Source organism: Podarcis liolepis, assembly GCF_965112155.1.
Source record: "Podarcis liolepis genome assembly, chromosome: 1".
Taxonomy (NCBI): domain Eukaryota; kingdom Metazoa; phylum Chordata; class Lepidosauria; order Squamata; family Lacertidae; genus Podarcis; species Podarcis liolepis.
In genome coordinates, this window is record NC_139554.1 from 27,735,677 (window position 1) to 27,749,792 (window position 14,116).

Below are 14,116 nucleotides of genomic sequence, written 5' to 3' on the forward strand. Positions count from 1 at the left end.
GTCTGAAATCCTGGAAAGCTGCTGCCAGTTAGTGTATACAATACTGAGCTAAAAGGGCTTAGTATAAGTAAGGGGACGTGGGTGGCACTGCTTGCTGATCAGAAGGTTGGCGGTTTGAATCCCTGCAACGGGGTGAACTCCCATCGCTCTGTCCCAGCTCCTGTCAACCGAGCAGTTCGAAAGCATACCAGTGCAAGTAGATAAATAGGTACCGCTGGAGTGGGAAGGTAAACGGCTTCTACTCTGGCTTCCATCACTGTGTCCTGTTGCGCCAGAAGTGGTTTAGTCATGCTGGTTGCATGATCCAGAAGCTGTCTGTGGACAAACGCTGGCTCCCTCGGCCTGAAAGTGAGATGAGCGCCGCAACCCCAGAGTCCCTTTTGACTGAGCTTAACTGTCCAGGGGTCCTTTCCCTTTCCCTTAGTATAAGTAAGCATTATATGTTCTCCTAGCAACAAAAACGACCATTGGATCTCTTACCTCAGTGTGCTAATTAGAAAAATGCTACTTGGGTGTGGGTGAGGGGGGATAGAGAAGAAATATTTGTCAAAGTTTTCACTGAAAGTTTTTTTTTTAAACCTGGACTCAATAATAATAATAATAATAATAATAATAATAATTTTTTATTTATATTCCGCCCTCCCCAGCCGAAGCTGGGCTCAGAGCAGCTAACAACAATAAAAGTAATACAGTTGATATAAAAAGCAAATTTACCGTCAGTAATTTATTAACTCATCCCCTCTTTTCTCTTTCTGCAGCATTGTACATGAAGCACTTTCAACGCTTTGCTCAGTAGAATTCCAGTTTTATAGAATCATAGAACTGCAGAGTTGGACGGTATCCCAAGAGTCCTCTAGTCCAGTCCCCTGCAATGCAGGACTCTGAACTAAAGCATCCATGACAGATGGCCACCCAACTTCTGCTTAAAAACGTCCAATGAAGGAAGTCCATTCCGCTGACAAACAGCTCTTACTGTCAGAAAGTCATTCCGGATGTTTAGTTGGAATCTCCTTCCTTGTAACTTGAAGCCATTTATTTGGGAAAATCCCTCTGGGACAGAAGGAAGTGAGCTTGCACCATCTTCCACATAAGAACCCTTTAGATATTTGAAGAGGGCTATCGTATCTATTCTCAGACTCCTCTTTCCCATATTAAACATACCCAACTCCTTCAACCGCCCCTCATCAGGCTTAGTTTGTTGGCTTTAATGGACCAGTTTATTTCATTTGTTTTTGAAATACCCATAAAGACACACACAATTTGCATGGGGAAAGATATACAGTTAAAAATCAATAGCTCACCAATAGACTTAAAAGGTAGTCCAAATGTATACCACGTTCAGTGCTCACTGTGTCCCTTTTGTGACCTGGTTATACGGGGGGTGGGGATCTAACCTTTGGGGTGGTCTGAGGAACATTATACCAAAATAAAATTTCCTTCAAAGTGCTTCTTGATTTAATGCTGAAAGGTTTTCTTGCCAATGAACTAAAGTATGTCTTGAAAAAACATGTCTTGAAAAATTGTGCATTAAAGTACCATAACCAACTTGGTGTAAAATCACTTACAAAGATGGAGAGCATCTAAGGGTGGGGGAATACAGAGGCCAAGCCATTAGCCACCACAAGAGATGTATGCAACTCCCAATAATGCAATGACCACAAATGCAGTTCAAGAATGGTGCTCGTCATTCCAATTTGCCAGCACTTCACACAAGTGTCCATAGAAGAAATTGGACTCAACTTCTCCACAGGTTACTTAGACAAAAAGGTCACATCTCTGAGTAAGTTAGCAGTCTAGCACCACTTATTTGCGATGTTGCTGTGAGATGTTTCTAAAAGCTCCACTATACAGAAACTACATTCTTGTCTTGGATCTCTGAGCATTCACAGAATGGGTAATACCATAGGGCACGACCCAATTTACCTCCAGTCCTTTCATACTCTTCACAATGATATTGCGCCAGTCCTGGATTTAGGGCAGTGCAGGCGGTTCTCCTGCACAGTGCAGTGAGTCAAAGGGGCACAAAACTGAGAAGATCCATTTGGGGGCACCAAATTTTGGCCTTGCACAGGGGTGCCATATTATGAAAGATTTCCAAAGTCCGCCCCTGATTTCACTTGGGTGAAGAATGATGAAAACATATGGCTCTCAAGCTTTTCCTTCATCTATGATTAGTGCTTGCTAAACCAGGGCTTTTGTAGCCCTCTGGATACCCAGGTTAATTAGTGATTTAGGATCAAAAATATGCTAGCCACAGCACAAAGCACAGGTAATATTTATTCCCTGCACAGAGGAAGTCACACCTGAAGGACTGATAATGTCTATGGCATCCGTACGAAAGTTAAGAAGAACCTACTAGTTCAGGCCAATAGCTCATTTGGTCCAGCACCACGTTCCCAACCAGATACCTATGGGAAGCTTGAATGTAGGACCTGAGCACTGTTGGGATTCGTAGGATACTGGATAAGTCTGCAGGCTTCAACAGGATGATGCAATACTCTGCTGGGTCAGAGTGACTCAGCAGGAGTGTGATTAGTGTAATTGGCTATCACCTGTTTTAAAAAGGAAAGCCTGTTTAACAGGGGGTGTGGTGGTTGTGCTGTAGTGTAGTGGTGCTGTGGTGGAGAGTATTCGTTTGTAAGTACTCTGTATGGACTGTTTCTTTTGTAAATGCCTGTATATAGCTCACATTAAAAGGACTGCACTGAAAAACCTGGAACTCTTAGTGTTTCGCTGAAAACGCCGCGTGGAATATGCGACAAGCACAACAGCACTCTCCTCACCTGAGATTTCCAGCAACTGGTATGCAGAGGCATACTGCCTCTGGCAAAGGTAAAGGACCCCTGGACGGTTAAGTCCAGTCAAAGGCGAGAATGGGGTGCGGTGCTCATCTCACTTCAGGCCGAGCGAGCTAAGAGGAAGGCACATTTGGCAAACCCTCACCATGATCAAATCCCTCCTGGAAACCTATGTCCCCACGGTGGAAGAATGTGTGGATCCAGAATTGGCCTCCACAGTCACGTACGGACTCACTGCTAAGACTGTGTTCATGGAAGACAATCTTACTCAGCTATGACTGATCGCCAAAGAAGAAATGAAAGAAGACAGCCTCTGACAGGGGAATGTGTAACTCTGATCTCGTTCCACCTTCACTACTTACCCATTTGTCTCCTGTTTCAGTTGCACGTGAAAGTTTGGACCTTAAAAGCCCTAAATGATATTGGATAAAGAACCACCTGCTCCCATATCAGCCTGCCTTGGCCTTAAGATGTGCCTTAGAAGCCTTGCACTCTGGGAGGGAAACTACAGCTCCAAGAATTCTTGTGGGGAGCCATGGACTGTCTGAAGTGGTATCACAGTGCTTTAACTGAATGTGGCCTCTGTCAGGTATATGATGAGGTTCTTTCTCATGCCATCTCCATCACTTTTGGGGACTTGCCAGTGTGGGAAGCAACTGTGTAACTCACCTGAATGGCACAGTTCCTCTCTACAGGCGTTACTTATATTGGTGTGTGAGCCAGCTATGGAGTAAATGCTCCATGTTATTATGGCAACATACTAAAAGCTACTAGATAATATGACATTAATATCCCGCTAAATCCAGTGTGGAGTGCCTTTTGGAAGCTCTGTAACAGAATTCTACTTAACTAATACCACTGCAAGATTCTTCAGGGTTCAGATGGACCCAAAGTTCTCAAGTCACTTTTCTTAAGGTGCTTTCATACAAGAGCCAGTAAAAGAATAACCCTGCTAGGATTAATCAGATGAGCAAACCAGGTGATGTAATATTAAAAAGGATGCTTTCTCAAGTATCTTTTACAAAGGCTGCAAGGCTGGCTCCAGGGACGCCAGGTGTCAAGCAAAATTCAATATGGGACTTCAGAAATTCCTTTTCAATTCCATGATTTCATGGTGGTGGAATGTGAGCGGGTACAACTTCTAGCGTTTTAGCTTTCATTATGTACACCCCCCCCCGCATGCAGGCATTTCTTTTGGAAACATTGGGTCAGCAGCGGACCTATATTTTGGGGGCCTTGAAGTTTGAACGGTCATGGGGGTCCCTTCGCAGCCCACAATGAGAGCTGAGTAGCCACTGTTATCTTCTTCAGTGGGGTTGTTCCGTGACAGATCAGCATATCTTTACAACATCTGTGCTACTGACTGACAAACTTTGGGATTGTTGAAATGTATAAAACAAATAATTAATCAATTTGAGGTATGCCACTCAAAGTGGGTCTATGAGACTCAAAATTTTCAAGCAATGTGTGAGCTAAATTTGCTTCTGGGGCTCCTCCTGGATTGGGGGCCATGAAACTTAAACTTCATTAATTTCATAGTAGATCTGCCCATTCCTGCCAACCTAGCAGCTTAAAGGACGTCAAAGTGCAAGTAGATAAATAGGTACCACTCTGGCGGGAAGGTAAACAGTGTTTCCGTGCACTGCTCTGGTTTGCCAGAAGTGGCTTCGTCATGCTGGCCACATGACCCGGAAGCTGTACGCCAGCTCCCTCGGCCAATAAAGTGAGATGAGCGCCGCAACCCCAGAGTCGGTCACGACTGGACCCAATGGTCAGGGGTCCCTTTACCTTTAGATCTGCCCCTGCATATGCACTCACTCCTTGCCCACCTGCGTTGGGGCACTTGGTTGTGCCCCCTCAAAGTTTCATTTGGTTAATATCTGTTTGATATAGTAGGTTCTGGCAGTTCTAATGCTCTAGAAGGTAGCAGCATTTGAATTATGTGAACCACGATTACTGATGGGTGATTTAATTAGAGCTCTTACTGGTAAACAAAAATATAATCTCTCTCTCTCTCTTATCTGTATAGATTTAGAGTACATTGACAGTGAAATCCTATACATGTTTACTCAGAAGTAAGCCCAGTGAGTTCAATGGGACTTATTCACAAGTAAGTGTGTAAAGGATCACAGCCCAAAAAGATAATCTTCATGGGGGGAAACCAAGAAACCCCAAGCAGGATTTCTGGATGTGAAGAAAGTAAAAGTAAATAAAACTGATTGTAAGTTTAAAAAGAACAATGACATGTGACTATATAATTAAGGAGAAACAAACATCAAACTCAAACTCAAATTTATAAAGACTTAGGTTTAATAAAACAGATTAGAATTCAATTCCCCCTTTTTTGCCGCAGAGTTTTCATCTGGTTTACATTATTTTTATTTTTCTGCACAACCTTGGCCGTAACAATTTTCACAAATTCTGAAGTTCAGCCAGTATAAAAACAATGTGCCTTATTAAATAATCTCTGAACTCTTCTACTGTGTTATTGAATCTACTTATTTAAGCAACTGATGCCCTACATAACTTGGTGATGTAATTTTTATAATTTTGTTTTTGTCCTTTCACTATTCCCTAACATACTACAGTGGTGCCTCGCAAGACGAAAATAATTCGTTCCGCGAGTCTTTTCGTCTTGCGATTTTTTCGTCTTGCGAAGCACGGTCCGTCGCAACTGCGCCTCTTCAAGCGGCTTTTAAAAAAAAGCGCAAGACGTTTTCGTCTTGCGAAGCAAGCCCGTAGGGAAACTCGTCTAGCGAAGCAACGCAAAACCGAAAAACCCTTTCGTCTAGCGAGTTCTTCGTCTTGCGAGGCATTCGTCTTGCGGGGCACCACTGTATGCTCAATTTTGCTACATACAGCGTCTGACTTGGATTCAAATATGCCCTCCTGTTTATGGAAGGAAGTCGATCCCATAAAAGATCATGAGGGAGGTGACTTTGGTTGAGTCCCCATTTCCATTCCTGCACCCTATAAAAGCTGCCCCAGAGAGTTGGGAGCAATGCTTCTGACCTTTCTCCAGTGGGGTAGAACTCCATCCATGGGGGGTTACACTATATTTAAAGGTAAACATTTTCTTAGGGCAATCTTAGAAGACACAAGCAGTGAAATATATAAAAACTACAATCCACTACAACATAGCATAAATGTAACACTCCAAATAAAATATCAGTAATATACTGTTGCTGACATTTTGATGCACATGCAGTAAGTAAAACACACGTCTGCGCTCTTTTGCATGTCCTAGTTTGCCTGTTTATTTTTTTATTTTGCATCCTATCAAACTCCATCCAGTGGTGTGGATGGAAAAATGGAAATGTGTGTTAATATTGCCAAAAGCACACACAGAAAATTTGGATCTGAGCGTTTGTGATATAAGATCCCCATTGGGAAGCAGCCAATGCAGTTTCTTCACTTATTCCGTGTGTGTGTGTGTGTGTGTGTGTGTGTGTGTGTGTTTTAGATTGTGAGCTCAGACTTTGGGCAGGGCATGCTCATTTTAACTTTGTATTACTTTTGTATAGCATCTAGTGTATTTCAGGAACTTTTATCAAATAACAATAAATTAACAGACCTTACAGCGATGCAGTGCTTACATTGTGTTTGAGAAAGAGGGAATGCCTCTTTGAAGATGCATGAAGGTTTTGTAAAAATCCATGTATAGGGTAAATACTGTGGGGGGAATTCATGCTAAGGTGATCATTCCAGGGCTTCTGCTACAACAACAATTGTACCTTGCCCATCTGACTGGGTTGCCCCAGCCACTCTGAGCAGCTGCAGGGACTCATTAGTTGAGGGGAAATATACATACATACAGAAATTAAAATCCAGAAAGGGGAAAAAATGAGGACAGAAATTGTATTCCTCCCACCTTGCTACGCTGTTTCCTGATGCCAGGCAGGACTTTGGATAGACCAGGGGTTCAGCATACTTTTTCAGCAGGGGGCCAGTCCACTGTCCCTCAGACCTTGTGGGGGGCCAGACTATATTTTGAAAAAAATATGAACGAATTCCTATGCCCCAGAAATAACTCAGAGATGCATTTTAAATAAAAGCACACATTCTACTCATGTAAAAACACCAGGCAGGCCCCACAAATAACCGAGAGATGCATTTTAAATAATAGGACACATTCTACTCCTGTAAAAACACACTGATTCCTGGAACGTCCGTGGGCTGGATTTAGAAGGCGATTGGGCCAGATCTGGCCCCCGGGCCTTAGTTTGCCTACCCATGGGATAGACTATATTTTTCTGTGTATGAGACAATGGGTTTTTTGCTAATTTTTTAAAGTCAAAAATTGAGGGTCGACTTAAACACAGATAGTGAATGCACAGGGGTTCAGGCTCAGGCTCAGGTCCGAGTCTGTGCTCTGGCAGCCTAGGCCTGGGCTTGGGCTCTTGAAATATGGCAACCCTAACACCCTAACCCTAACAAAGTTCAACAACTTTGGCCAACTTCCATCAAAAAAGCTCGTGCGACCTCCTCCCCATCTCCAAAAAAGCTCAAAGCTGTTCTGTTTGATGTTTAAAATATTGATTTCTTAATGTTGGCTTCAAAAAACCAGGGGTCCTCTTATACATGGGGGCATCTTATACATGGAAAAACACGGCAAGTACATAAAAGAGCCTGCTAGATCAGGCCTAAAACCCACCTAGTCCAGCATCCTAGACTCGCAATGACCAGTCAGATGCCCATGAGATGCCCCAAAGAAGGACTTAAGCTTATCTCAGACCCTCCAATGTCAGAGGTCCCCCAACCCTCTGGTAGGAACGCTTTGTGATTGCTGCAGCCCCCTAACACTTATATGAAGGAAACATAATAAAGTATAATAACCATGACCACGAACGGCTGTTTGCTTTCGTTCTCAATGCCAAACATGGGGGAAAAAGGATTTCAAATGGACTGCACATTTAAAGTTTTGCCAGCTTTCATATTTTGAAGTTTGGTACTCTGTGTTTTCCTTGCAAAAGCCAATCTAGTTGGTGCTGAAGCAACTTAGTAACACAAAGCAGATTGTCAAGAAACCATTTTGGTATGAATATATTTTCATAAATGCCTATCTATGATCTCAATGTATTGGATGCTAGAAACGAATTCATTGCAGCATTCCCTATTTCGGCCAACAACACCTGAAAACAATTACATGTTGCTGCTTTGAAAGAGCTTTGAAAGATGCTTTAGGAACACCAGCCACCTGCAAAACAATCACCAGCACCCGCACTGCACTGACCTTTTTTCTTTTCTTTTTTAAAAAAGCCAGAAAATAGATAATGAACACATAACTGAAAATTAACCACTAAGCAGCACGTATTTAATCAATGCCAACGAAGAAGATAACATCCCAACATGTTAAGATGCATTATACTTTCCCACCCTGTTACCTAAAGTTGTTTTCCAGATCAGGGATTGGTTCTGGAAAGTGCTGCATGGCAAACACATCTTGTATTGAGTGCTGGTCCCTCAGACAGGTTCAGTAGGTCAGTTTATGAATGACACTGAAGAGCAGTACAGACTTTATCTTATGACTCCCAGTGGAGGCTGGTTCATTTGGGCAAATGGGGCATGGCCCCACCAACCTCAGTCTGTTGGTCTCCCTGCCTTCCACCCTACCACCACTGATCACTTCTTATGTTAAGCCAGATGGGGTGTCCTTGTGCAACCATCCTCAGGACCAAAATGAGGGAAAGTGTATTCCCACTGAAAGTCGGGACCTTGGATCCTTGCTGAAAATAGAAGGGGGTCAGAATAACTCACTCTGCGCCTTCTTCCCCAAATCCCTAAAACTGGCCCAGACATATCCTTAGCAACAGAGGGAAGTGCATAGACACAAGGCCTGGGAACACAGAGGAGAGGCCATTGGAATCGACTGAGTGGAAAGTGTCTACAGCTAACTTTCTGCTTGGTGAACCCAACAAGATGCCTGGTGGTTAACTCAGGGTCCTCTCACCGTCCAGTTTCCTGGGGGAAAATTATTTTGGCAGCAAAAGAGGCCTGTTCCTTTGCCACCATAGCAAGGGAGAGCGCAAATGGCAGTGTGGCGGGCAGTGAGATCAAAATTCTACCCTCTCTCCTCCCCATTTGGATTTGGGTCCAAAAGGCCAAGCCAAAGTATGGAAGCATGGAGAACAAGTGGTAAACAAACACAATTTGTGACACTGCACAACATCATTGCTTATCACAGAGCCTGTCCACTAAGACCTTAGATTGTGTTTTCCCAGCTTTGTGGAACATGAGCTGACCTGAGACAGATTTAGGTCTGATCTTAAACCAGGAGGTTTGAATACAGCAAAATATACAGTAAAGTGATTTTAACACAGCAAGATATACAGCAAAGATAGAGTAAGACTGTTTAAAATAAATGCCTTTAATCCTATTAAATATGTCATGATCTGATTAGCAGAAAGGGTCCGTGGGTCAGAATAGGTCTGTGATACTCATTATACCTTGTTTTTCCATATTTCTCACAGCCAACCTCAGGATGAAAGCGAAGCCTCCTCAGGGAAGGGAAGGCTCAGAAGTTGGCAAATCGCTAACTCCAAACTCTCTCCGTTTATTTTTAACATTGGATGAAATGTTTCCCTTGTGCCCAAAGACTTAATATTTCGGTTGAATTTGGAGCAGTGCATGCTAGAAAAGGTGATCAAATCATGAACCTCATTTTGTTTTTGCTCAACTTGTCCAGAACTTGAGCTCTTTTGTTTGGAACTTAGGCAGCTGTGCTGGCTGACACAGTTGGTAGATTATGCCGATTGGGCCTCTGAATCCTAGCCAAGATCTCATTATGCGAAGAGCAGCAAGTGCGTAATCATTCCTCTGAGGCTGGAAGAGAACTGTTGACTAGGTCCCTTCTGCTGCGTTTCTTGCTTATATCTGAGGATGGAGCGTGGTGACCAAAAAACACAGCAATGTAATCAATGGCACTTGCCTCAGCTACAGAAAGAGGGGTGGCGTAAGGCCCACAGGTCACTAGCAGAGCAACTGTTTTGAATGCAGGAGATCCCAGGTTAAATTCCCAGCACCTCCTGGTAGGGCTGGGAATGTCCCCTGTTTGAAATCCTGGACAGCCACTGACAGCCAGACGATACTCACCTTGGTGGGATACCAGTCTGACTTGGTAAAAGGCCACTTCCTGTGTTCCCATGAACTTGCGTTAACACACAGCCTCTGGGACCGCTGTTTGGAAGGCAGCTCTCGAAGTGTGCAAGTCTGCCCTTATCAAGGCAAACACTGGTTTCACATCTTCTATAATAGGGGTGTGCTTTTTGGACTCCAACTCCCATCAACCCTATTCAGGTTGGCCAATGGTTAGGGATGATTGGGACCCACTGATTATTTGTGTGTGAACACTGGGAATACATGTAAGGGGTCAAGCCCCTCTTTTTGGGGGGCGGGATATAAAACACTACAGGTAGGGCTTACCTGATTACAACGCTATCTGACCAAAAGCTTGGTGAAAAGAAAAGTCTTAACGGAGCATCAAAAAGCCAACAGAGGGATGCGCTGTGGAAAGGTGGATGATTGGGTAGCCTCTGTTCTTGTTTTTATTATGTGCTTTTTATATTGTGCTTTTATGTTGTGAACAGCCGAGATCTATGGGTATAGGGCGGTATATGCATTTTAATAATAATAATAATAATAATAATAATAATAATAATAATAACAACAACAACAACAACCAGGCTTCTTGAGGCAAGCAGTTATACAAAGCAGGGTCAAAAGCAAAAAGGCTATATTCTGTACCATATTCCAGCTAAACCAACTTTCAGTGTCAGTAGGGCACAAAGTACAGCCTCAGATTACAACAGGCAGGCTGGCTCATGAGTTTGGCACTATCATCACTAGCGAAATGTCAGGGACTGTTGGGAAGCTGACGAGTGCGCACCAGGGGAAGGAGGGATGAAGTCTGACATGGGAGACGAGACCAGTGATTTGTGTGGAACTGTACCAGCCAGGAGGCAAGAATCGTAGGCAGGGGAAGCGTCAAAGATGGAGGGTGGAGCACAGGATGAGTTGGAATAAGAGGAAAAGAGGCAAGTCAGGCAAGTGAAGGGCCAGGTGCTTCCCCATCTTCTCCTGCACTACTCTCTCCTAGAACCAGGAGGGGATTGAAAAGGGATGAGCAGAGGAAACTCCTATGCCGGCGTAGCCTCTGCTTGAATGGGCGAAGCTCGTTGGAGGAAGTACATAAACTGCTGGAGCAGAAGCGGTCCCCTGGTGCAGCAACTGCTCCATTGAGTGCGGACCTGGGAATAGATTGTTGCGCAAGAGTATCCAGAGCTGTAGAAGCGATTGTTGAGTGTTATCTTTGACAATCAAGAGTTAACTATCTGCTGTGCTTGTTCCTTTGGCTGTGAAGTGCCCTTGGCACGAAAGACACATTATGTGAAACAACCATCAGAGGATGCTTAGAGTACCATTAAATAACAATGCTATAATTTCAAGGTATCTCTCCTTGCTCTTACTCACAGTAGGCTTGGACCGCTCTGCACACCCAAAAAAGCATCTTCATCAATAACTCTCAGATATTTGTTCTTATTCAGATACCTGCAAGGGGGAAAGATAGCACCAATAATTAGCTGATAGCTTATATTTTAACAGAGTTAATTGTATGGGACTAGTAAAAAGTAAAAAAGTCAGACTGGGAAGCTAGGTCAGCTTTTGCTGAATATCAGGCCCACTTTCTTCATCACGGGGCTCCTACTGAAGCCTATGGACAGGATTTCCCTAAGGAGCCTCACCAGCAGCTACCCCGCTTTGCCCCCCCAAATTGGTTGTGGTGTGCGTGTCAGGATAACTCCCAGAACAGTGGTCAGAAGGAGGGGAGGGGAGATCGTTCCATCCAGCAAGCTAAAATTCTGATACAGACAGAATGTTCATTTCCCTTCCTCCCAAAGCAGCCCAGGGTGGGAAACAAGTGTTAAAACAATAAAAACCTTATTAAAAAAATTCCAGAAAATATTCAGACTAGAAAAATCATATTAAAAGAGCAATGTCTTCAATAGGCATTGATTCTAATATTCAAGGAACCAGTGACCTGAGCTATCTCAAGAAACAGCAACCCAGGGGAGCAAGCAAAGTATCCAGATGCCCCAGTCCTCCCAGTGCTGCAGAAATAAAATGAATGTATAATCTCCAGCAATATTGAATGTATAATCTGTCAATCAAGGTGAGAAACTTGTGGCTCTCTTTTTGATATGTAGAAATGGCATGGCAATGGACACCAGTGAATAATGCAACAACAACAACAACAACAACACCAGCAATAATGAATGTATAATCTGTCAATCAAGGTGAGAAACTTGTGGCTCTCTTTTTGATATGTAGAAATGGCATGGCAATGGACACCAGTGAACAGGATTATGAGATCCCTGATCAATCATAAAAATTAGTTCCACTTGTATTGAGCGCTTAGGAAAACTGCATGTAATATAATAACGTGCATCATAATGTGTGTACAATGTGCAAGAAATGTTCGCATTTTTAGTAGAATGGCAGGGGCGTGGGTGCTTCTTATTGTGATTAAGGAAAGAGATGAGAATTGGGGGGGGGGAGTCAATGTAGATACGGGCAACAATATGTTAAGAAAATCTGGACTCTATCTGGAAGCACCCAAAGTTCTTCATATATAAAGTTGCAGTGGCATTGCTTTTTTCTGTGGCTTTATGGATTTTAAAATTTCCAACAATACAAAAACTGGAGTGTGCCTGAAGTTAGTAAGCACCTTAGAAAGATTAAACGTGGTGCTGGTTTTTTTAAAAACACACACACACACAAGCAAACGAACAAACAGCCCTTGCAAATTAAAAACATTAAACAAAAAACATTAGACAACTGACATATGGATGGGAAGTTTGGTGTGCTAGAATGAAGTATGGGAAGACTCTTCTGCCTTGAATACTAAAAATCAATGGAAGATGAATAATTGTTGTTGTTGTTTTTACAAGTCTTTTCTCTGATATTTAGGACTTCGTTGGAAAATTGAAACCTAGCTATCTGGTTCTACCAAGAAGGCAACACAGACTTTCAAACCAACGACATGTTCATAACAATGCCTTAGCAAGGAGGGGCTGCAATGACAGCTGCCAACTTCAACATCTAAGAGCCAGAATGTAGGATTTCCTGATGTTAATGGGTTTCAGTTGCTTAAACCTTTTCTTTTAATAGTATCCAAAAGGATTTTTCTTGCTAACTCATTTTATTGTTATGTTTTTGTTGGTACAACATCTAGAGAACTTATTTTAATAAATGTTAAAGGTGATTAATAAAGAAAGTAAGACAAAATATGCTAAAAGGCATACAGACGTTTAAGGGACTGTCTAGTTTGGCCCTTGTTTGTGCTCCCTGTGGGGGGAGTTCACCTTTCTATTTACAGCAGGGAGGGACATTTATGAGTAAAGATTTGGAAGATGGTCTGCGCAGACAGTCTTATGTCTGTGCAAGCAAGCATATGTTCATGTGCGCACAAGCTTGGCCTCTTTTGTCTAGTTACCTATAGCACAAGCATCACATAAGGAGGTACAAAAATAAATCGGGGGGTGGGAAAGATCTGAATGGTAGACAGAATATCCTGTCTATCTGCCTTTCTAAATCTTACACATATTCTGAAAAGGCTCTGACCTTGTTTCGTTTCTTTGATCCGAGGAATTTATTAATGTTATTATTCTACGGGGATTGACTGGCTTAAAAAAGCCTTCTATGATAAAAGCCTTTTTCTATGAGGGTTAGAAGTTCAAACTGAATTGGTTTTGGAGAAGCGTTGTTACTTAGGAGCTGCCCACATCTTTCACAATGGTTTTGTTGGCAGACCACCTCTGCTTTACAAAGGTGACATGAAGGCTGGCAACATCAACCCTGCGGTGCAGGAATCCCCTACGGATAACCACAGTGCCTGGAGACAAACAGACAGACAGGTTGTGTATCCACAGTTGTGTATCCCCAGCAGTGACCAGAGGAAGAATGACCACTGAGAGGAGTGCAGAGAAAAGCAACACCATGGTGCTTCTGCGTCAGCACAACCAGATGCCTTCATCTGCCCCATATGCAACAAAACATATCTACAGCCACAGCAGGCTCTGCAACCCTCCAAGAGTTTGGTTTCATCCCCAAAGGCTCATTCCTCCACCGTCTCCCGAGACAGATGGATGCCAGCCAACCAACCCCGCCTAACTCCATGCCAGAAAGAACATTCTGTTATTCTTTTCTCAACACCTTTTTCTTCAGTGATATATGTAAATGGTGAACGGCCATCACTGGAGTCATATCAGTGCTCAAAATGGCCAAAAAGAGCTTGGTGTCCATGTCAACTATTTATTTGA

At 43.1% G+C, this 14,116-nt stretch overlaps 1 protein-coding gene across 1 annotated transcript in view; it reads right to left on the bottom strand.

The window, feature by feature from the left end:
- The window catches only part of TSHR (thyroid stimulating hormone receptor), a 57,461-nt gene that overhangs the window by 9,192 nt on the left and 34,153 nt on the right, over positions 1 to 14,116 (bottom strand). Inside the window, exon 9 of the mRNA XM_083503925.1 lies at positions 11,268 to 11,345. Coding sequence (XP_083360051.1) covers positions 11,268 to 11,345 — 78 coding nt within the window. The remainder of the gene's footprint in view (positions 1 to 11,267; positions 11,346 to 14,116) is intronic.